Here is a 23,687-nt window from a genome sequence, read left to right on the forward strand (position 1 = left end):
GTATCCAGCTTATACTATTACCCTCCTACTTATTAGGATCAATAAACCCCACAAAGATAAATAAAAGGATAAAATCATCAGTGACCCAAAAAGGTCCACGTTCCTACCAATAAATCTGTAAAAATCAGTAAGATGTAATACAAATCAAATCAGATACTAAAACTATATTCAAATTCTGTTATAAGAACTTATTATCTCAACTTGGAAAACAATCAAATAAATATGTACACTGAGTCAGAAAATTATTTTAATAGTTACAAAACATCTTTTTTTTTTTTTTTTTACAGAATCAGTATAAAATAGCAGTTGATTTCTCCATAATTATCAGAATTATTTGTACTTAAGGTCTTGGCTAAGTGGGGCTGAAATCAACAAAAGGTCTTGGACTGTTGGCTCAGAAATCATCCTAGGAAGCCCACCTTGTTGATGTCTGTCATGCTTAGCTCTTATGAGATGTCCCGGTCCTTTTTTTTTTTTTAAAGTATCTTTTTATTCATTCTTTGGAGGCTTGAAGTGAATTCGACAGCGTTCATTAAACACCTAAGGTATTTAAACAGAAATAAACGTTGTTGAGTCATCTTATATAAATCGAGCCTGGAACTAAACTAAATTTAGCATGGTTCAGGAGGATATAACTATTTTTATCCCAAGTCAACAGATTTAGGGAACAGAGATTTTTCCTTAGGAGTTCAAAATGACTTACAGGCACTAAGAATACAGAAAACTTTGATATCCATTTATAAGACAATTTTGATTTTTTAATAAGATTTATATTATTCAAGAAAAAAATCATCACAAGCTAGCTTATTTAGTAATAATAACTAACAAACATTTTCATTACATATTCTGGAGAGTTAGACAAAAATATCTAAAATGGTTTAAGATAAAGCTTTTTCCCCTCTTTTTATAATGTGGATTTTATTTAGTTATCTGTTGTGATTTTCTAAATGAGTATTGGATCCTTTTCACAAGTAAGTATACTTGAAAAGAGATCAGGTCTTTGCTAAACTGTATAAATTTACAAAATGTATTGTGCTATATATCTTGCTTCCTAAAAATCTAAACAAGTAACACATTATAAATGTTAAAAGAACATTCTATTATTCAGTGTCTGTTAGTATGGGACTGTGTTAAATAAAAATTTTGATACAGCCCTTCAATGGAATATAATGTAAACATAAAGAATAAGGAAGCTCTGTATGTTCTGATTTAGAAAGCTCTCCAAGATATATTAAAGAAAAAAAAGTGTGGATAGTATACTTTCATAGAGGTGATAAATGGGAAACACACATACATAAAATCAGAAAAGGTGCAAATATCTAAAAAAGCATGTACCATCGTTTTAGAAGTAAGGGGAAGGAGGTAGCTGAAAGGGAGGAGTGAGAAGTAGAATTTTTACATTTTAATATTAAAAAAAAATTTTAATCATTCCTAAAAAATTTTAAGTGTTCAAGATAAAAATCTGAAAGAATTTCTTCTTAGAATTTACCCTCATAATTCACTGACATAAGGAACAAACTGTTTTTAAGGTTAGAAAACAAAACACAAAAAACAACCTATATTGGCCACTATGAACTATCATAAGAAAATAAAAGAAAAATCTACACAGGGAGCTTAATATTCCTTAAATTCTATATGTTGCATACTCTTCGATATGTGCTATCTCATAATTAAAAGAAAAGAGTGTAGAAATTATACAAGACTCTTTCTGGACCTTCTATCTTATAGCTCATCTCTTGTCAGTTCCCAGCCCTAATATCTCCCTTAAGTTCCCAAGGCTTCGGATTAGTGGCCTTGGAACCCTGGGTGGCATGATACATATGACTTGGCTGAACTTCTCCAAATCCTTTTCCTAAACGCCTTCCTAACCACTTTTGCTGACCTACTGTACCATAGTCACATTTTCTTTTTATAATATCAGGTAGGGAACCTGAGTTTTTGTAGACTGGATGAAGCATATTTTCTTTAAAACTAGGTCAAATCTAAAAATGCTTCACTTGGGGTGCCTGGGTGGCTGAGTCAGTTAAGCGGCCAACTCTTAATTTCAGCTCAGGTCCTTAGTTCAGGGTTGTGAGTTCAAGCCCCACTTTGAGCTCCATACTAGTCACAGTGCCTACTTAAAAATAATTTAAGAAAATAATAATAATAATAAAATAAAAATGCTTCCCTTGTCCCACTACATTTGACATGTATCAACCTCTCCATTGGGCTTTTCTTTTCTTTTCTTTTAAAGATTTATTTATTTATTTATTTGACAGACAGAGATCACAAGTAGGCAGAGAGGCAGGCAGAGAGAGAGGAGGGAAGCAGGCTCCCTGCTAAGTAGGGAGCCCAATGTGGGACTCGATCCCAGGACACTGAGATCATGACCTGAGCTGAAGGCAGAGGCTTAACCCACTGAGCCACCCAGTGCCCTCCACTGGGCTTTTCAAACCAGATATTCATTGTACTCCTCCCCTATCCCATCCCATGAGTAAATATTCTCTCTCTGGAGAACATAAATGAACAAGTAACACCAGAATCTTTCAAGTAGCAAACACCTCCTCATAATGGTAGAAAGGGCAGGAACAGGAAACACTGGCAAAGTGGATGGAATAAAGAAAAGTGATAAGGCAAAGAAAATCTATTTGTACTTTGCAATTTATTCGTACTCTGCAAGCTGAGTCATTCTAGTTTGTGTTCGATTAACCTCTCTGTGTTTAACCTCATTCCATTGGTCAATTTCAAAGGATGAAACAGAATTTTCCGTTCATTCCTTCAGATTTAATAGATTACTTCCCTTCAGAAATCTCTGAACTTTTAGAGAAGGGTATAAAAATACACCATTTCATACAACTGAAGTCAGCATTTTATAATTTTTAACTACAGGTAAAGTCCTGGAATCCTGGTCCTCCAATCTCATTCCTATTCAGAACTATGCAGGTGGTAATAAGGAACATGTGAACCTGGGAGCCATAAGAAGCCCTATTGTCAGATATGAGAAAAGTTATATGCAAACAAGTCTATGTTAGAAAGCAAGCAACTGCAACGGGTAGCTAATGATATGAAAATTTATGCAAAGTAATAGGGCTCAAAAAGTTTAATTTTAACAAATAACACCACTGAAGGTTCTAAGTTAACTAGTAATAACCCAAATAACAAATAAGCCCATAATTACTATTAAGAAGCATACAGAATATCTCCAGTTCTGTTACCATGACAAGTCATACAATCTACCATATGACTGTAAAGCTGGTTTTTATAAATTGGCTCTATTTGGATGCCAACTGTGCCCCTTCTCAAAATTAAAACCTTCAGTTACTTATAAATGAAACATGTCTTTTCTTAAGAGGCTGAAGGCACTCCTTACTCCCCCTCCCTTGGTTTCCCTTTGCTAGTTCAGTTTCCTTCAAAGTTGAACCAGCATTATTTTATACCTTCCAGCTCCTGTCATTTACAACTTCTTCAACATTCAGTTCTGACTGCATCCATTTCAACTGTAAAAAGGAAAAGAAAAAAGTCAGAGTTAGGAAAATTCAAATTAAAGAACTAAAACCAGGGGCGCCTGTGTGGCTCAGTGGGTTAAAGCCTCTGCTTTCGGCTCAGGTCATGATCTCAGCGTCCTGGGATTGAGCCCCACATCGGGCTCTCTGCTCAGCAGGAAGCCTGCTTCCTCCTCTCTCTCTGCCTGCCTCTCTGCCTACTTGTGATCTCTGTCTGTCAAATAAATAAATAAATAAAATCTTTAAAAAAAAAAGAAAAAGAACAAAAAAAGGCAATTTGGTAAACCAAATTCTATTTATAGTTTCCTAATAAAAGGATCTCCTGCTGCTACACTCTTTGTTAATGGTATCACCTGGGCTGGATCTTGGATACAGCCCATTCTCCCCATATCTAATCAGCTATTAAACCTTCTGAAGCCATGGTTCTCAAGCATATTATAATCACTTTGAAGGGTCATTAAAAAAAATCAGATGTCCAGGAAGTTCACAAAAAGAATACAAATGGCCAATAAACGTTTTTTAAATGTACAATCTTACTCGTATATAAAGAAACACAAATTAAGCCACAATATGACAAAAATTTTTAAAAATGAGTACATCTGATAAAACCTACTACCAGTGAGGGTATGGAAAAAGATACACATACACATTTTTAGCATGGAAGGCAATTTGGTAAGATTTATAAAAACACAAATTCACATGTCCTTGAACTCAATAATTTCAGTTGTAGTTACTGATCCTATAATAGTGATTTGCAAAGACAGCACAGAGGAATAAAAAGAAAGAGGTGGCAATCTAATTTGGATGAAGAAAAAAAGAATCAGGAAGAAAAACAGAGAAGAGAAGGGGAGACCATAAGGCCCAAAAGATCTAGAAAGGCATGAGCTTTCCACACCTTGAGCATACAGGCAGAGGTCTGAGACTAAAGATGCTAAAGTCTTTCTAAGTTTCTTGACAACTGCCAACCTAATTACACCACCAGAAAAGTAGCCAATTCCACTGCCGGGCCCACCATACTCATAGTCTCTTCTAGTCACAAAAACTTAAAAAAGCTAGCTAGTTCCAGGAAGGAAGCTTGAAAATATTCAGGAAAATAAGGTGGAAAAAAGCATGAGCTATAGGTCAAAGCAGCCAAGAGATTAAAACTAGGATGATCTCCTCAGGCTCCACTCTCAGGCCAGGAGACTTGGGAACAAAATGGCAGAGAAATAGACTAGATCTAGGCAACCATGAGTTAGGCACCCAGACCAAAGGACCTGACAAGTCAGAAGCAGAGCTCAGGGGATGTTTAAGCAATGAGCATATAACACTAATTAGATAGGAACTTGGTATTGTTTCAGTGGCTCTTTGTAAACTCCCTTGCTAGACTCAGAAGCAGTGCTGGAGTATAGACAGGCATAAAAGACTCAAACGAGAATGAGAGGAAGAACTGCATTTCTGATAACTAGTATCATGCTATAAAATAGTAATGCACCTGAAGAAGCCCCCCTGCTTATATCAAAGCAACCACAGTTTCAGACTATGATCAGCTACATGGACCAGAAATCAGTAAAGTTTCACTGCTCTCTGTCAAAGCCCGAACTGAAGGAAAAAAAAAAAAAAAAAATTAACAAGCTCAGTCAAAAAACAGTCATGGGACGCCTAGGTGGCATAGCTGCACTCAGCGCAGAGTCTGCTTGGGATTCTCTCTTTTTTTTTTTTTTTTTTTAAGATTTTATTTATTTATTTGACAGAGAGAGACCACAAGTAGGCAGGGGAAGAAGGCACCCCACTGAGCAGAGAGCCCTATGCAGGGCTTGATCCCAGGTCCCTGAGATCATGACCTGAGCTGAAGGCAGAGGCCTAACCTACTGTGTCACCCAGGTGCCCCATGCTTGGGATTCTCTTTCCCCCGCTCTCTCTCTGCCCCTCCTGCTCATGCTTTTTCTCTCAAGTAAAAAAAAAATAAAAATAAAATAAAAAGTTTACTGCCACTAGGGCAGTCTTCATAACTGCTCTCAAATATTTAAAGGGAGGTCATGCAGAAATGGGTTTCAACTTATCCTATACACCCACAGAGGGAAGATTAAGGAGCAGTAATCACATGTTATAGGGAGGCAGATTTTCACAATATATAAGAAAATCTCTGAATAATTACAACCATCCAAAAAGAGAATACACTGCTACAGAAGATTCCAGTATTCCTCCTCCCCTGCCCCCTTAAGTAGTAGCTAAACAAAAGGTAGAAACCACTGGTTGGGAGATACTGTAAGGAGGATTAATGTAACAAACATAGATCCCAGAGACTAAAAAAGGAAAGGAAAGCAACTAGTAAGTGTATCAGGGATATGCGAGCTCTTACACACATTATATAATTTAATCCTAAACCCTAAAAATGAAAGTGTGAAAGTCTCAATTCCATTTTACAAACTAAAAATCCGATTACTTCAGGGCAATTAATTTATAAGTGTACAAAGCCACCATGTGGTGGATGGCATTTATTCCTTTGAGCTATCTGCCTTTATAACCCATGTTTTCTCTATTCTTGAATGCTGCAGATATTACGACCAACATCTAATACAATTTCAGTGCTACTGACAAAATGTTACCTCTGAGATGATTGTTTTTGAGGCTCTAGGTCTTAAACTGGTAAACTTCCTTTCAAAGGCCACTAATAGGTGACAACAGTAACATAGTTTCAGCAAGGAATGTATTTTTTCTGCATTAAGAACTCAGGGAAAGAACTGGGACTTTTTGACTAGTGTTTCTGCACATAAATATGTTCACTTAACTCTCAGAATTTGACTATCAGTAACAATTTAATGTACAAACACTGAATCCAGAGTCAGAAGAGATAGGTTAAAGTCCTAGCTCTATCGCTTCAGGGATGTCAGTATCTCTGAGTCTCAGTTTCCCCATTCAGAAAAGGAAGAGGTAGAGCTGGATCACCTCTAAGAGTTCTCTTTCTGATTCCTTAAGCTTCACGACAAACTTGAAAATTTTAAAAAATAATTCAAGCTTCCTTACTGGGCTAAGTACTATTCCTAGTCACCCTCTAGCTCTATAAAGTATCGGTCTAGAAAGCTACCTTTTATAACTTGCTAACTGGTTTTTAAAATTACTCCTTGCAATGGTCATCCTGGTGATTCTCTCTGGGCCCTAAAGGCTAAAGGGCAGAAATGAGGGTGGACCAAATTATGTGATATGTCACTCCCAAGTACTCAATGGTTTCTGAACTTTGCTCTCCACTAACAAGAGTCATTCTAGTCTTTGTTTGACTTAACATTCAAATAGTGAGTTTTCCATTTCAGATATAATAGGCCTGCCCTGCTGTTTCCTTTGTCAATACCTTCAGAAGTCTGTTAAAATACAAAATCCAAAATAACTAGATTTTATTATCCTGCTTTATATAAATTATCTATAAGACTTCATGAACACTGAGTAAGATGACCATTACAGCACAAGTTCACATGAGGAACCCTCCACTGCCTGGTGAATGGAATACAGGACTGAAGCAGACATCATGAACAAAGAGCAGTGAAGACGGGATGAATCCCACACCCAGCAAGACATGCTGTATCACTCGGACGACTGAGCAAGTGCGCATACTCACTGGTGGGCAGTTACACGAATAAAGGCTTAGGAGAGAAGACAAGGTCCCCTTTTCAAAGTTTGGCTACATTACTAAACAAGGGGCAGACTTCATGACTGTTTAGTAATGATAAGTACTGGATTTTCAATCACCTGAAAGGTGACTACATGCAAGGATCAGTAAGTCACCTATTGTGCCATTTAAAACACAGACATCGGGGCGCCTGGGTGGCTCAGTGGGTTGAGGCCTCTGCCTTCAGCTCAGCTCATGGTCCCAGGGTCCTGGGATCGAGCCCTGCATCAGGCTCTCTGCTCAGCAGGGAGCCTGCTTCCCTCTCTCTCTGCCTACCTGTGATCTCTATCTGTCAAACAAATAAATAAAAAAATCTTTAAAAAAAAATAAAACACAGACATCATTTTGATAACTGCTCAGTGGTCATGTAGAAAAAAAGCCCCTCTTCTTAGGTAATGACCAACATATGTAAGGGTCAAAGGAAGCATGTATCCAGCATTCTTGCCAAACGGTTCAGGAAAATAAATGCCTACCTGTAGTAGGAAGTGGCGGAAAACAGGGAAAGGACGGAAAGAGGGAGAAGGAGGGGTAGAGATAATGTATTGCAAAGCAGGTGGGGCAAAATGTAAACAATGGGTGAATATAGGTAAAGGGTACATGTGAGTTCTTTGTACTACTCCTGCAACTTTTCTGTAAGTTTGAAATTATACCAAAATAAAAAAGTTACTCTTTAAACACCACTCCCAAAAGGAAGACAGCAATGCATTCCACTTAATAAAATCTGGTACACATCTCAACTGTTTTGATATGTCATCATTAAGAGCTATAAACAAACCGTTCTTTTCCATTTATCATACTCTGAGGTCTGTCTACACCCTATCTACATTAGCTGACTTTGGGAAAATACGGCTTCCTCTGACACATCACTCAGTGGACACCTGTTTTCTTAAAAGCAAAAACTGCAGGGATGGGAGATGAAGTGGAAACAAAAAAGTGTCCAAAAAGGGCCAAAGACCCACAGCAACTTCTCTGCAGTAGGGAAATAAATTATAATGAGGTTCTAGTGTATCTGGTTATATTCGAATAGTACTATATTTTTATGGCTGAAGAGGGTACTATTCTGAAATATCTGTATTGCATTTCAGCACATTCCTACACATGAAACCTCAAAACTATCTCAAAATGTAAATATATTTTTAAAAGTTTATTCTCAAGTCAAGCCTTTAAACGTTGATACAGATGTATTTCCCTAGATTTTCTGATGTAGTGCTGGATCAATACTAATCCTTTTATCTTTAACAGTATAACATATAAAGAAATGGAAAGAAAATATGACTACATGCTTCGTTAAGCTAAAGTTACTACACGGCATATATGCATGAAATGCACATTAACTTACCAACTAATACCTAAATGTAATAAAGTAAAGCCCACTAAAAATGAAGTATTACTCTCCCGGTCACTTTTGTGAAAAAAGTAATGACCATTTCTTATTCTAAAATTTTCATATTTAAAAACTGCCTTTATAAAATCTTAAAAAAAAAACCCGACTTCTTTAAATTTGGAAATCTTTGGTTCAGAAATATAAATCTTGTTCAACTTACCTTTGTCTGTTCTTTTCTAAGTTGCTTTAATAACGTTAAATCATCCAAATTCTTTTCTCTCTCTTCTCGGAGCTGTTTTACTACTGATGAGGTCTGAGCTATACAATTTTTTATGACTCTGTCCCTGCTGGCATGAGCCTCCCTTAACTAAAAGAACAAAGGAACAAAAGAGAAAAATCATACTAATTTTTTACATTTTAGTTTTTTTAAAAAATCCCATTTTTAGGTTACAGAAATGTAATACTTTCTAAGCAATTTTTAAAAATTCAATCTTTGGAAGCGAAGATTTTGCTGAACCAGCTAAACACCTAAAAACAGATCAAAGGAAGCACCTCTCCTGGTGGAAAGTATGTGGTCAGGTTGCCTTCTTCCTCAATATGCTTCTGGGACTTATCACTTTCTGTGATTACTGTATAATTTCTTTCTAGGTTTAAGAAATTATACAGTAAGTGATGTAGAGAAGCAATTCACTACCATGAAGAAAAACAAAGAATGCTACATTTACCCATGAAAGACAGAGCCCTTTCCAAGATTTCAAAGTTCTAGTATTAATATGGAAAAATTGTGTATGAGGGGCAGACTACTGGTTCCATGAAAGGACATCTGGCAGGGCAATTCTTTACTAAACTTTCATCTTTATATAACAAATCCAATACAACAATTTGCATCTATTTTCTTCCTTGATTCACAAAATATGATGGCCATGACTCAAATACATTCCCATGATCATAACCAAATTCTGATGACAACACCCCAATAATCTGGTGGGGGAGGAATAAAAAAGCACTAAAATATATGTAACGGCCATTATAACTAATGGAGCATTAAAAAAGGTGATTCACCACCAACTAAAATTTAGGTATTAACTTGCTCCAAGTAATCATGTTAAATCATTCCTCCTTCCCTCTTGAGAAAGTATCTTAATGCTACCCTAGTGACAGTTATACTAGGGATAACCTAACCATTATACATATATTTATACAAAATTTAGGACTAAGCCATTCTATAAGCATTCTTCATAAGTTAGCTGAAACACATCTCTTAAATGATCATCTGAGGACCCTGAAGTTAAGAATTACTGGTCTAATATGCACCAGGAAAAAAAAAAAAAAAAAAACCTTTGCATTTCTAGAGTGCAATATTACTGAAAGTGTATTGGTTATAAACCATACTTATGTGAAGAGAAGGAAATTAAAACAACAGACTTTAGCCCCACTTACAGTAAATTTCTCTAATATGCTAATTTTTTTCATCATAATAGTTAGGATTCACAAGGACAGCCCAAGGCCTATATTTCATTGACTAATATGCTGCTTCTGTTACTTGTTTCCTCCTTCAGGTATAATTCCAGAAAATGGAAGGAGCCACTGAGGGTAGGAAACTTCCCTAAATAGAGTAAGAAGACCCATCATTAGAGTTAAGGGCTCTCCCTGTGTGAGACTGGCTAAATAATTAGTATTTCCAGGCTTCAGCTTCCTCTTTTGCAAAACTATGGATTATGAGTAAATCATCACTAACATCTTTTCTACCCCTTAAATTTAAGGGTAATTCAACTCAATACATTGCTCAGATGACTGATATTTTGTCCAAACCCCCAACAATTGGTGAAGTCACATTAAGACCAACTAGGGAGTCTGTCACAGTATTTTCATTTTTCTATCTGCATTTTAAAATCAAATTCCAATTGTGTACATTTTGTTAGAATGTTCAAGGTTTTCCTTCTAGTCTCTCTCACCACAGAGCTTCCTCCCTTAGCTGGGCTTTCATCCACTGTTCCCCTCTTTAACTTGGCCCCTTTCCTGTGGATACAGTTCTAGCTGAACATCACCCTCCTACCCTTGACTGCATAGTTTTCCTTCAGATTAGCCCCACTGTGAACCCACTCCCCTGTGGACAGAAGTTACTGATCAAATCATCTTTTACTCAGATTATCAATTATTTTAGTCTAGCGGTCATGACCATCCTTCAACAAAATTCAGAATTAAGAGCCATTGGCCAGAGGATTAGGCATGGACTTCTGTGCACATATGTCAAAGAAATGAGGACGCTTGATAACTAGTAATAAGACAGTGTGACATAAACCTACCAGAGAAAAACAGCACAAAATCAGACTTACTAGCTCATCAGTAATTCAGATGTTTCAGAAGTTGGGTCACGTGAGAATTGTTTCTGTTATACAAAGTGCTTGTCAAAGGAACGAAGATAAAATTTATCAAGAAACTTGGTAAGGTAAAAGGCAAGGCCTTTGTTAGAGGAGAAAATTCCTGAATGATAACCATTATCATAACCAAACTTCCTTTGATTTGGGGTAAGCGATACTGAAATGAAGGCATTTGGATGGGGCAGGAAAATGATTCAAAACTAGTCTAACAGGGGTCTATCTAGGACTTCCCAGTTTTACTTTACTTTACCAAAATGCTAAGAACTTATTTTAGTCAAATTTTCACCTAGTTTATCTTTTAACCACTGTTTTATAACAATGCCTTTTGCCTTTAAGGGAAACAATGCCTAGAGTTTTTCTGACTGTAGTTTTTTTTGGTGTTTTTCCAGAACAAAGGCTGATTCTAAATTAACTCTGCACTAAATTCTAATTTCCCAAACATCATTTGTTTTAGAACCCTGACAATGATCCTTGATTTAACTATCATTAAAAACAAAATAAAAGGAGCAACTGGGTGGCTCAGTGGGTTAAAGCCTCTGCCTTCCAGGGTCCTGAGATCGAGCCCCGCATCGGGCTCTCTGCTCAGTGGGGAGAGTGCTCCCCCCCACCCTCTCTGCCTACCTGTGATCTCTGTCAAATAGATAAATAAAATCTTTAAAAAAAAAAAAAAAAGCCAAAAACAAAATAAAAACTACTAAGTTTTTGTCATGGCACTTTGTTTTAAATCTTCCTCTAGAACTTCTGACAAAAAGATGTAAGAGGAAACATACCATTTAAACATAGTTCCAAAAATTCTTCATTATATTAAAGAGATACCTTTAAGAATTACCCTAAATCAATCACTGTGACACCAATAATAGTTTTGCATTTGTAAAGCACTGTTCCAAGTTCATAGACCTTCTAAGGCTCAGTACTGAATTTTATATTTAACTTGAGAATAAACAATAAACAATGCACAACTAGAAAAACTGCATAGATTCAAGGGAATATGCTCTATTAGGGGTATCTCACTAAAATTATTTTTATTAAGAGTATACTTTTAAGATGTGGAATTTCTACAATTAGTGCTTCATAATAACTTTGCTGATCATCTGCTATGAAGAAGTATTATCATTAGATTCCTTCCTTAGCTATGGAACGAAGGGTTGGGGCTAAAGAAAGTCAAGGTAACCTTAAGTAACCTGGACATTTCACAGAGTTCAACTCTTAACTGCAACAATATTTAAAGGAACTCAGTGAGACTTCTTAGCATGGGCGCTCTGCTGCAGGCTCAATCACAGGCATGAAACTACTAGATATACAATCCTTTCTCTGATGGTCATGTCACTGGAGGCCTTTAGGGTTCAGACAGAGCAAAATCCAAACACATACATAATATCCAAAACAGAAAGATCCTAAATATCCAAATCAAAAGGTTCTAGTGTGCAAGATTATCCTCATCCAACAAAGCGTTAAGAAATAACAACGACAGTAACAGAAGCAGCAAACATTTATATGTAAGACATTTAGTACAGTAAGCACTTCACATTACCTCAGTTAGGCGTCTAACAACCCTATGAACTAGGAACTATTATGATATTATTTTACAAATAAGGAAGCTGAGGCAAAAAGTTTTGTAACATGTTCAAGGGTACCAGCTAGGAAGTAGCAGAGGTTGGATTTAATCTAGATGCAGAATCCATGTTGTTAATCCCTACACTACAAATTTTCAAGTTAATAAAAGATTGTAAATGGAAACAAATGAGTAGATTATAGAGATTTTATAGTTAGTGAGATCATAAATTTCCCATTCTTCAGACAGAATTACCCAAAGAAACTAAGGGAAGTGTCAAAACAATTTCAAAATAAACCAGGGTTTGGACTCTGGCTCCCTACTTCCAATACTGGATTTTACTCATTAACGCCTACAACCCTGAAATTTTCAAGCCACAAGAATTACCTGACTACTCAATGAAGTAACATACTTTCACATAAAAGCAGAATAAAAATATCAGCAATTATTAATGCTTTGAATTTAACTGATATCAATAAGCTTATACAAAACTGTTTTTTCATAACCGACAAATAAAAAATTTGTTTATGTAATATCTTCTTTACAAGAATCCAAATAGTAATCTTGTGCTAAAGAAGCAAATGCCATTTGAACATCAGCTTCCAAGTTAACAAAAAGATGTTAAGTAAATTACAAAAAAAAAAAAAAAATACTTAGCTACATTACCATTTCCTTCTGCTTTTGGATATTATAAAGAGACATAAAGGGGATCTTTAAGAGGCAATGAAAAAATATGTACTTGAGAAACCAAAGCCTCAGGAAAGGACAATTTATCTGTGGCTTCTCTCCCAACTGCTAAGTGCTTCTATTCCCCTTCCTGATGACTGAGGGAAGAAAAAAGATATGGAAAATGTGAAACCTTTTAATTCCTCATTTTATCAGATGTCTGAGTTCCTAGGATTGATTCATTCGAAGCCTTTGCTCTCGTTTCACTGTTTTACTTGACTATTTCACTCTCTCCTTCATTGCCTGGTGCTTAAGATTTCCTTAAGTTAAAGGCCACCCTGGACGGGGCCAAAACAACTACTTGCTCTCATTCCTTAGAATGGTCTCTTCACAGACTTGTGCATAAGATCACACATTTTCTTTAAGTTTGTAGCAACCAGACCAAAACTTATACACACCCCTAGATGTAGGCAAAAAAAACATGAAGATGTCATACTTTTATCCAGTTTAATTGTATGTCAGTTGGTTTCTTATTTTGTCTGCAAAGAAAGGCATAAAGGAAGCACAAAAGACTCAAAAGATACACTTACAGACTCATAAAGTTGTTTACAGGTTTGGCTTGCATCAATTTTCCCTGCAAAGGAAGCTGTTGGAACCGTAGTGTTTAATTCATGTACTATTCTGTCATCAATCGTCCTCATCACCTTGAGTAATTCCTATATATGTTTAAAATAAAAGAATAATAACCTGAATGGAAAGTTAAGTGATAAAAAAGAAACATTTAAACAAAAAAAATTATAAAGCTCTTGGATATTTTACAACTTTCTAAGTTAGGAGTAGAAAAACCATGCTAAATTTAGTGCAACCACAGGAAAATCTTTATTACAAGAATAGGTACGTTATGTAATAGTAATTCTAAGAATGGGCACCAACACTGTTTCCTCAGCTCAAATGTGACCATCTCAAGGGTCAAGATTGTTTTATTCACTTTTAAACCCCACGTGCTAACATAGTGCTTCCCAAACTGTGTGTGCTTTTTCCATTCCCAGCACACAGAAAATAAAGGGTTCTACTGAACTCAATTACCTCAAATTGTCCCAGACAATCCAGCATAATTGCTTGCTCTAGTCCCTCTTTGTCTATTGTTCTAAAATGTGGTAGTAGATAGAAAAATTCTGTAAAGATATACAAGAAAACTCAGTTGTGGTTCACTTGTAGAAATTAACCTATAACCTTTTAGTTTTTTTGTTTTTCTTAATTTTTTACTATGATTGTATATTATTTTTGTAACAAAAATAAGTAAAACAAAGCATGCTGCTTGAGAATGAATCAAATTTCTTCATGGCTTTCTTGTTCTTAGAACAAACAGCAATTAGTTTTATCTTTTCTTAATGACCCTACCCAGATTTCCCAAGGATCTGCCACTCCTGAAAAGGCTCCGACTCTCAAAAAACCAACCAAAAGAAAAATAATACCAAAAGGGCAGAGGACTTGGAAAGACTCTGGTAAGTATACCTACACAGGTTAGCGCCTTTGCTCTACATTTTGATTAGGGTACTTCTTTTCACTTGTCACTAGAGAAAGGCTGGGCATCAGCTACACTCTGTCTCCAGAAAACACAAACTCTACAACCAGTTTCTACGAGTATACCCTCTTCTTTTCTTTTTGTTTCTTAAATTCTCCTCTCTGCCTCCGAGCCCAGCAAAACATAATGACTGAAAAATCATAAGGAAAACTGAAGTATATAATGCTAGAAATATATCTATTAAAAAGCCCCAACAAGTTAAGAGTCAATATTGAAGTGTATTAAAAGCAACTTTGCTTGAACCTCTGCCTCGCCTCCTTCAACATACCAAACCATTTCTTTCCTTTGCCAAACTGAAATCCATGACTGAAACCAACTTCTTCATTCCTTTCTTCATCTGTTTGTTAAAATAAACCCTTTTATTATGATTAAACTATTATGATTAAACTGATTAAAGTCATTTTACAAAAATTAGAAAAACTTATAAATAAAAATCATCTACAGTTAACCATTATTAATATTATAAGATGTACCTTTAGTTTTTTCTGTACATATTTATATTTTTATAAACTTGAGGTTCTTTGTAACACTCTAAAGTCCTGCTTAATGACATTATGCCATTAGCATTTTGCCTTTCTTACTAAAAGTGCCGTGAAGACATTTTTAATAGTTGCATGAACATCCTGTGGAGGTGTCACAACACCTAAGACCACTTCCCCAATAATGAATACTTAAGTGTTTCCAATTATAATAACTATTTAAGCCAGCCAGTCTAAATCTGCAGTTTAGATTCTGTTCCTATTGGTCTATTAATCTTTAATTAGTAATTTAATGGCCTTTTTTATATCTCAATCTAGAAGTTAAACAGCTTATAGAAAGCTCATAATTTAGACTAATAAACACATGCAAATGTCAGGTCTAAAACCAATTTCACTATCTTACCCCCTCTTCCTGTATCTTTCTATTTAGTAGTATTCTCTATAAAACAGAATTCTTAAGGGCTAATCTCAACATACTCCTTAAGAAACCAACACATTAATTGTTTTATGTACAGTGGAGGATACATGTGTCTGAGTGGCAAATTCCAAACAAACAGTGGCAGCACCACCATTTGGTATTAAAAAACCAGGTAAGTAGCGGTATTAGCAGACAGGGACCTTCGTTGAAACTTCAGCACCTACAACCTGACTATTCAAAAAGCAGCAGCAGCAGCAGCAGTAGCTGCTGCACCACCTCTTTTAAAAATCTCTTTTCCCCTAGCTGAATAGAAATGATCTTCTTTAAGTTACACTTTCCAGATAAAGCTTTCCTTGGCTGAGAGTCCTCGAAATCTTTCTTCTTTAAACATATGTAGCAGTTAGAACATAGCACAATTCGTTTACTAACTCACACTTTATTCAAAAAACATTTGGTACTGTCTAGTATGGTTTAGGCACCATTCTAAACACCAGGGCCACAATGGTCACTAAAACAGAAAAGGTCCTTACTCTCTGGGCACAAAATTGTCATATGGGGAGACAGACAATAAGCAAGTACCTCAATAAACAAGATAGTTTTAGTACTGAATAATACTATGAAAAAGAAAACAAACTGAGGTAATGGGATAAAGAATGACAGTGGGGCTGAGAGGCCAGCACTTAAGACAAGGAGATCAAGAAAGCCCTGAGGGGGCGCCTGGGTGGCTCAGTGGGTTAAAGCCTCTGCCTTCGGCTCAGGTCATGATCCCCAAGTCCTGGGATCGAGCCTGCATTGGGCTCTCCGCTTAGCGGGGAGCCTGCTTCCCCCTCTCTCTGTCTCTGCCTGCCTCTCTGCCCACTTGTGGTCTCTATCAAATAAATAAATAAATAAATAAAAATCTTTTGGGAAAAAAAAGAAAGAAAGAAAGGCCTGAGGATGTAGCATCTGAGCTGAGAAATGGATGAGAGAAATGAGCCAACTTAGAAGAACACCTGGGGAAATAAGTCACAATGAGGCAAGAACAAACTGAGGTCTCTGAAGAACTAAAACAAGGCAAGTGGACTGGGAGTGAATCTGGGAGAAAGTGGTGTTAGGTGAGGCCAGAGAGACCAGAAAATGAGGAACAACAGAGACCAGGGAAACAATTAAGGATTCTGTTCTAAAGGAAACAGGGTTTTAGGCAAGGGAATGCTGTTAACATTAGTTCTTTAAAAAGATAACTTTGCCTCTATGTGGAGAATGGACTATAGAGAGAATGGAAATACGGTGACTATATTAATGTGGTGGTCTCGGCAAGAGATAAAGATAGTTTGGGAGGTAGCAGTAGAGTTTGGGAGAGGAAGCTAGATTCTGGATGTATTTTGAAAATAAGAGTAGATAGGACTTGCTGATGAACTGGTGGTGGGTAATGAGAAAAGAAAACAAGATGACTGTTAGGTATGAGGCCTGAGCAACTGAATGGACAGTAGTGCCATTAACATATGTTGGGGAGAGACTGGAGGAGGAAGATTTGTAAGGAAAGAGAAGATCAAGGTTGTCATGACACACAGGATATTTGACGATACTTAGGATTTCTGTTAATTGTATGTGATACTGGTATTGTGTTCAAAATTACAATCTCTTAGAGATACAGACTAAAACTATTTACAGAAAAAAGATAAGCTATCTGGGGTGTGCTGCAAAATAATCTGGATAGAATGGGGTTAGTAGTAGAATATAAATGAAAACAACAGTGGCCATGAATTGATTGTTGAAGTTAAGGGTTGGGTACATAGCAATTCATGGCAGGAACTCTCCTTTTGGACAGGACTGAAATTTTGCACACACAAAAGTTTTTCTTTCTGTTAAGTTTGAGATGCTTATTAAATATCTGGTCGACAAGTTGAAGAAAAAGTTGAAAATACCAGTGTGACACTGAACCAGGCTAGAGTTACATTAACACACTGATATTATTAAAAGCCACGTGATGAGAAGAGATCACTGAGGGAGACTGGGAGACTGTAGGGAATGGGAGGGGGGTGTCAAGAAAGAACTCTAGCAATTAAAGTACAGGAGAAAAACTGTGATATCGAACAAGTCAGAAGAAAGGCTGCAAGGAGTAAATGGTCACCTGTGTTGAATGTTACTAGGAAGTCAAAGAATAATGAGAACAGAAATTAACTTTCGATTTAGCAGCATGGAAACCTGGGTGATCGTAATAAGAGTCATCTGAATAGAATGTTTAATGGACTGAAAGTTAATGTGGCTTATGTAGAGAGAGTAAGAGAAAACAGGGTATAAAATGAAGCCCACCATTACAGGTCACATTATAGGATTTTAATCTTTTTTCTGAGAGAATGGAGAACCAAATAAATGTTTAAGTATGGTGGGGTTACATGATCAAGTTTGTACTCTGAAATGATTGCTTAGGTAAAGTATTAAAATACAGAAAATGAATAAGAGTAAACGCAAAAGGATCAGTTAAGAGATAAATACAGCAATCCAGGTAAAAGATTATAAAGCTTACATTCTATGGGATTTTTATTTACTCAGAACTTTAACCAGTTTTGAGTCTGAACACTGGCTATATAGCCAAATTCCTCTCCATTAAAACAATGTGGACATAACTGTTATGTTATTTTAACATAACAGTTTAAGATAAATTTAAGATAAATTATGAATTTATCTGCATTAAACTAGGTAATTTCACAGTCATACCAATGGAACCTACAACTGTGGATTTTCAAATATACCAATTCTCAGTGTTCTAGAGAATCATCAATATACGATCTAGAGATTGACTTTTAATATGGCAGACACTGGCTATGAGGTTATTTTAATTAAAATTAAATAAATTAAAATTTAGTTTCTCAGTTGCACTTGCCACATTTCAAGCGCTCGAGAGCCATATATTGCTGGTAGATGGCACAAACTTCCACCACCACAGTTCTAGTGGACAGTGCAGAATTCAAGAATATAGAATGACAATTTCTGAACTGATAATGTACATGCCCAGGGATTGCTGAAAACTATAAGCTATTCTTAAATGTCTCAGAAAAGATACCCAAAAAATAAAGATAAAGGGGAAAAGGGGGGAGGTAAGATTCAGAAAGGAATTTCTTTCAAAACCACTAAGGGAGAAAGAAAAGAACTATAAACCACTTCACTAGGTGGTTTTTTAACAGTGTAAAAAGTGCCAGAGCTCTTAAGGCAGCTGCAGAAGGGTCTAAAGAAAAGCTGGAGTGGCCTTCACAGACTGAGAGGAAATCAAAGTTAATGCTGACACCACAATGCCGCCATTAAATCACGTGTTATTATTCATACGGAATTACTGACTACCTATCTGATGCCTGGCTCCAATGGCACCCTCCCCTCCCTTTCTCTCACAAATTCACTAAGAAAATATACAGAAAAAAACCCCTGAGTAGACACCATACACAATAAACCAGAATCTGATAAATCATGAATCTCTAATTTTAGGCTGGCCCTTAAAAATTATTTCAGACACTTATCTTAGAATTCCATTTTATGTCTTATCTGTCATTGTGGGGTGAAAATCTCATTCACTGAGAAGCAATTTTGGTATCAAAGGAATGTCCATATTTAGTAGGGAAGGGTAGAGAAAACTTTCTATCGCCCCTATAATTATACAACACTACCTCTAGGGTTAATCCTTCAGTAAATGCCTTTTGTTATTTTGGGCAGCTTCTAGGGTATCCAGGGAGTGGTTAAAGGTCTATTACAGGACAGTAAAATAAAAATGTACTTCAAAGAATGCCCCACATATGTAAAATACATAAAATTTTCTGCCTACATACTACTATTCCTTCTACCTAGAATTCCCCTGGTCCTGCCCACCTAAGGCCCAACCTAATTGCCACCTCTAGATTTATTTCTCCCTGACCTGTTAGAGCACTTTATTCACATTCTCAGTATCTTCTACATGTTTTGTATCCTTGCTTGCATTACATTCCTTATTTTATATTCTGTCCACTAAGTATTCCCAAGTGCCTGGTACCTCACAGTATCTGTTATGAACAGACATGTGTCCCCCCACACACCAGATTCATATATTGAAGCCCTAACCCCCAAAATGACTGTGTTTGGAAATAGGGCCTATAGGAAGGTAATTAAGCTTAAATGATGTCATAAGGGTGGTGCCCTAATCCTACAGAACTGGTGTCCTTATAAGAGGAAGAGACACCAGCCATCTCTCTTTCTCTGTGCACAAAGAGGCCTAATGAGAACACAGCAATGAGGCTATAATATGCAAGCCAGTAAGAGACGGTGAACCAGAAACCAACTCTGAAAGGACTTTGATCTTGGACTTTGAGCCTCTGGAACGGAACTGTGAAAAAATGAATTTGTTGTTTAAACCACCCAGTTTGTGGAATTTGTTATGGCAGCCCTAGCCGACTAATAAAATATCCAATAAATTCTTGCTAAATGAGTGTTCAAATGGAATCCTAGAAACTCAGTTTTAAACGTTTTATGGATTTTATGTCATTTTAGAAACAGTATGTTTTCCAGGAGTGTTAAGTTCAACTTTTATAGCAGAAAAATAAAAATTATAAAAACTTAAAATAACTTAAAAATTCTTAAGCTTTAAAACATGCACATGGAGGGGCGCCTGGGTGGCTCAGTGGGTTGGGCCACTGCCTTCGGCTCGGGTCGTGATCTCGGGGTCCTGGGATCGAGTCCCGCATCGGGCTCTCTGCTCAGCGGGAAGCCTGCTTCCCTCTCTCTCTTTCTCTCTGCCTGCCTCTCCGTCTGCTTGTGATTTCTGTCAAATAAATAAAATCTTAAAAAAAAAAAAAACACGCACATGGAAAGAAATCAGGAAAGTAGTCCTAGGAAGGGAGAAGGAGGGATATATGGACAGGGATTGACTGGGAAAGGGCATGAGAAACTTTTGAGGGTGATGGTATTACTCTCTCTGTTTGATAGAGGTATATGCAAATGTTAAAAGTATGGTGTCCTTAAGATTAGTGCATTTCACCACATACAAATTTTATAGAATGAATGTGAACAAATATTGAACTACAGTAAATGATATGAATAGTGACATGTTTAGGAGTAATATGGATGTTTGCAACCTATTTTGAAATGCATCAAAAAAATAAAAAGGCAGGGCATGGTGGCTCAGTTGGTTAAGCGTTTGTCTTCGGCTTGGGTCGTGATCCTAGGGTCCTAGGATCTAGTCCTGCATCAGGCTCCCTGCTCCATGGAGAGCCTGCTTCGCCCTCTGCCTCTACCTCCCTCATGAATAAAAATAAATCTTAAAAATCTTAAAAATAAAAAAAACTTTTAAAATTAATAAAATAAAATAAAAAGGCAGGGCGCCTCGGTGGCTCAGTCAACTAAGCCTCTGTCTATGGTTCAGTTCATGATTCCAGGGTCGAGGAATCGAGCCCCCTATAGGCTCCCTGCTCAGCGGGGAGTCTGCTTCTCCCTCTCCTCCTACCTGCCCTTCACCCGGGATGTCTCACTCTCTCCTCTCTCTCTCTAATAAATAAATAAAATCTTTTAAAAATAAAAAGAGTGAATTGATGACTATATTGAGAGAGGGATATGTTGTAACAGTAAATACAGCAAATCACTGATTATAGAATCTAGATGTACAGAGGTGTTCATTGCAAGATTCTTTCAAGTTTTCTATAGTGTTTGAACATCTTCATAATAAAATTCTAAAATACCTATATCTTTATAATAAAAACACATGATTTCCTGTTTCTCTTCCACCGTATTGAGTGCAGTGCTTTTCACATTTAGGGTACTTACATACAAAATGCAATGGTTTCATAGCTTTAAAAAAATACTAACTTTAGGACGCCTAGGTGGCTCAGTGGATTAAAGCCTCTGCCTTCGGCTCAGGTCATGATCTCAGGGTCCTGGGATAGAGCATCGGGCTCTCTGCTCAGCAGGGAGCCTGCTTCCTCTTCTTTTTCTCTGCCTGCCTCTCTGCCTACTTGTGATCTCTCTCTGTCAAATAAATAAATAAAATCTTTAAAAAAAATACTAACTTTAATTGATAATCTGTGAGTATGTCTGTTAACCACAGCTTCTAATTTTACCCAATTCACCTAAACCTAAATGTTATACTAAATTTTTAAGTTTTACCGCACCTTCACTTATGTTCACGTGTGCCTGACATAGTTGGGGCAAATGTTCTTATACTTATTTACAATGAGGTTAAATGATATGCCAAGGCAGCTCTGGAAAACCAGATCTGACTTTTATCCATGGTATTCTCTATTATAAACCATGAAACTCATTTTATGATCTTTTTATTTACATTTTTCTGTGAATGGAATGGTTCTACAATCAGAGTTTATCTTTTCTTCCCCTTATATCTTATGTGACTTCCAAAAGAAAAATACAAGTGCTTTTAAAGCACTGCTGGGTATTTTAACAGAGATCCTTTGAGATTTAGTTTTAGAGGGGCATCTGGGTGACTCAGCTGCTTAAATGTCCATCTTAGATCAGGTCATGATCATGATCTCAGGTCATGATCTCCAGATGGTGGGGCTGAGCTTCCCCATTAGCCAAAGCTTGTGCTCAGCGCATAGCCTGTTTGTCCCTCTCCCTCTGCTCCTCCCCCCACTTGTGCACAATCTCTCTCTCAAATAAGTAAATAAAATCTTAAATTCAGTTTTAGAGATTCAAATAATTATAGAGATGGAAGCAGTTTTAAATGTTACACAACATAATCTTATTTTACAGATTCAAAAGTTAATTGCTAAATGTTGAGCAATTAGCTCAAAGTTCCAAAGCTGTTAAAGGCCAAAGCAGTATTAGAACCCAGATCATCTAACTCCCTAACCAGTGCTCATTCTAATAAACCTTAAAGTTAACACGGCTCAGTTATCTGAGCTCATTAACTCAAATCAATTCATAGCAGTAATGGGAAAACTAAGGCCACAGACGGGCCTGTTAAATATTCCATACATTTTATACTCTAATGGTCTTTTTCCATTTCATTTAAGATTTTTACAAGTATCTGTATTTGTAAGGCACTTTGATCACATGTGAAGTTGGCTGCTGTTGTGCTGATCTAATCTCAGGAGCAGCTGAAGGGTGAAGAGGGTGCAAGCAATGGTGGAAAGACCCCATATAAATTTCTTTGGCCAAATAGTATCTGTCAAATAATTCGGTCTGTTGAGGTTATCTTCAAGAATACCACTCTCTACAAAATGGCTCACATCACAAAACTTCCTACAGATAGATCAGCGTTACTTTAAATTATTTTTCATTATCTTTAATTAAACATACATTTGTAAGGTCATTTTTTTAAATTCAAATCTTTATCTAGACAGCAGCACATTTATGCCTACATTGGAACAGAAAACTTTTATAGCAACTTAGAATCTAGACCCTTGTTCTTTAATTTATAGCCTGATCTTAGCCCTAGTCCTCTGGTATTTGAATATGAAAAAGAGACAGCCTTTTCCTTACATGTTACATTTCCTCTAATTGTTAGAAAGGCAGAAGCACTACGGCAGGTACTAAAATTAATCGCCCCTCCAAGGCTCCATACGTTCTGCCCCACTAAAATAGTAAAACTTTTACCAAGTTCGTTTTGTTTTATCAAGCAATTAAGTTCTTCACTTTCCCCTCTCCTACCAATGCTCAACTTAAGTAGGAGGGGTACCGAAGAGGCTAGGAACTGGGTTCAGGGAGTGATTTAAAAGGTGGTTACAATCCCTACCACCCGGCCCAAGCTCGGTTTTACCACCTCGGAACGCTACTCAAGGTCTGGGCGCTGCAGAAAGAACCATGACCCCCACGGAGCTGCCTCGCTCTCTACGGCCAAGCCCGCGCCCCCGTGACCTCCAATGGCTGGAAAAAGGAGCCTTGAACTGCCCGCTTCTTCCACAACTGGTCCGCACTCCCTCCCAGGCCACAGCAGGGAATAGAGTACGGGGACAAACGGCGGGACACGCCTGCCACATGAGGAAAACCCCATCACCTGGAACTCGGCGAACTCCTCACAGTTCACACCGCCACTGGGCGCCGCCATATTGGACAAACGCGAGGCCCCCGCCGCGAACCAATCACCACTGAGCAAGGGTGTCCGCGCCGCCGCCTAACAAAATTTATTCCAAAGGCAATCGGCGAGGAACCTAAAGTAAGCTAAGCTAAGGTTTGTCTTTTCCCTGGTCCTTATCTACATCCAAA

At 37.1% G+C, this 23,687-nt stretch overlaps 1 protein-coding gene across 2 annotated transcripts; it reads right to left on the minus strand.

Moving 5' to 3' along the window:
* Nucleotides 1-225: 225 nt before the first annotated feature.
* MIX23 (mitochondrial matrix import factor 23) lies at nucleotides 226-23,573 on the minus strand. Of its 2 annotated transcripts, XM_059388001.1 has the most exons (6): nucleotides 23,479-23,543; nucleotides 14,135-14,223; nucleotides 13,639-13,764; nucleotides 8,670-8,816; nucleotides 3,417-3,476; nucleotides 226-540 (listed from the first exon to the last, which is right to left on the minus strand). In XM_059388001.1, exons 2-6 carry the CDS (start codon nucleotides 14,159-14,161, stop codon nucleotides 490-492), a joined length of 411 nt encoding a protein of 136 aa, XP_059243984.1. In that variant the 5' UTR covers nucleotides 14,162-14,223; nucleotides 23,479-23,543; the 3' UTR covers nucleotides 226-489. The 2 variants fall into 2 exon arrangements, with proteins under 2 accessions (XP_059243984.1, XP_059243983.1); XM_059388000.1 differs by lacking the exon at nucleotides 14,135-14,223 and having other exon boundaries at nucleotides 23,479-23,573.
* Between the last annotated feature and the right edge of the window lie 114 nt (nucleotides 23,574-23,687).

This window comes from Mustela nigripes, chromosome 2, assembly GCF_022355385.1.
Source record: "Mustela nigripes isolate SB6536 chromosome 2, MUSNIG.SB6536, whole genome shotgun sequence".
NCBI lineage: Eukaryota > Metazoa > Chordata > Mammalia > Carnivora > Mustelidae > Mustela > Mustela nigripes.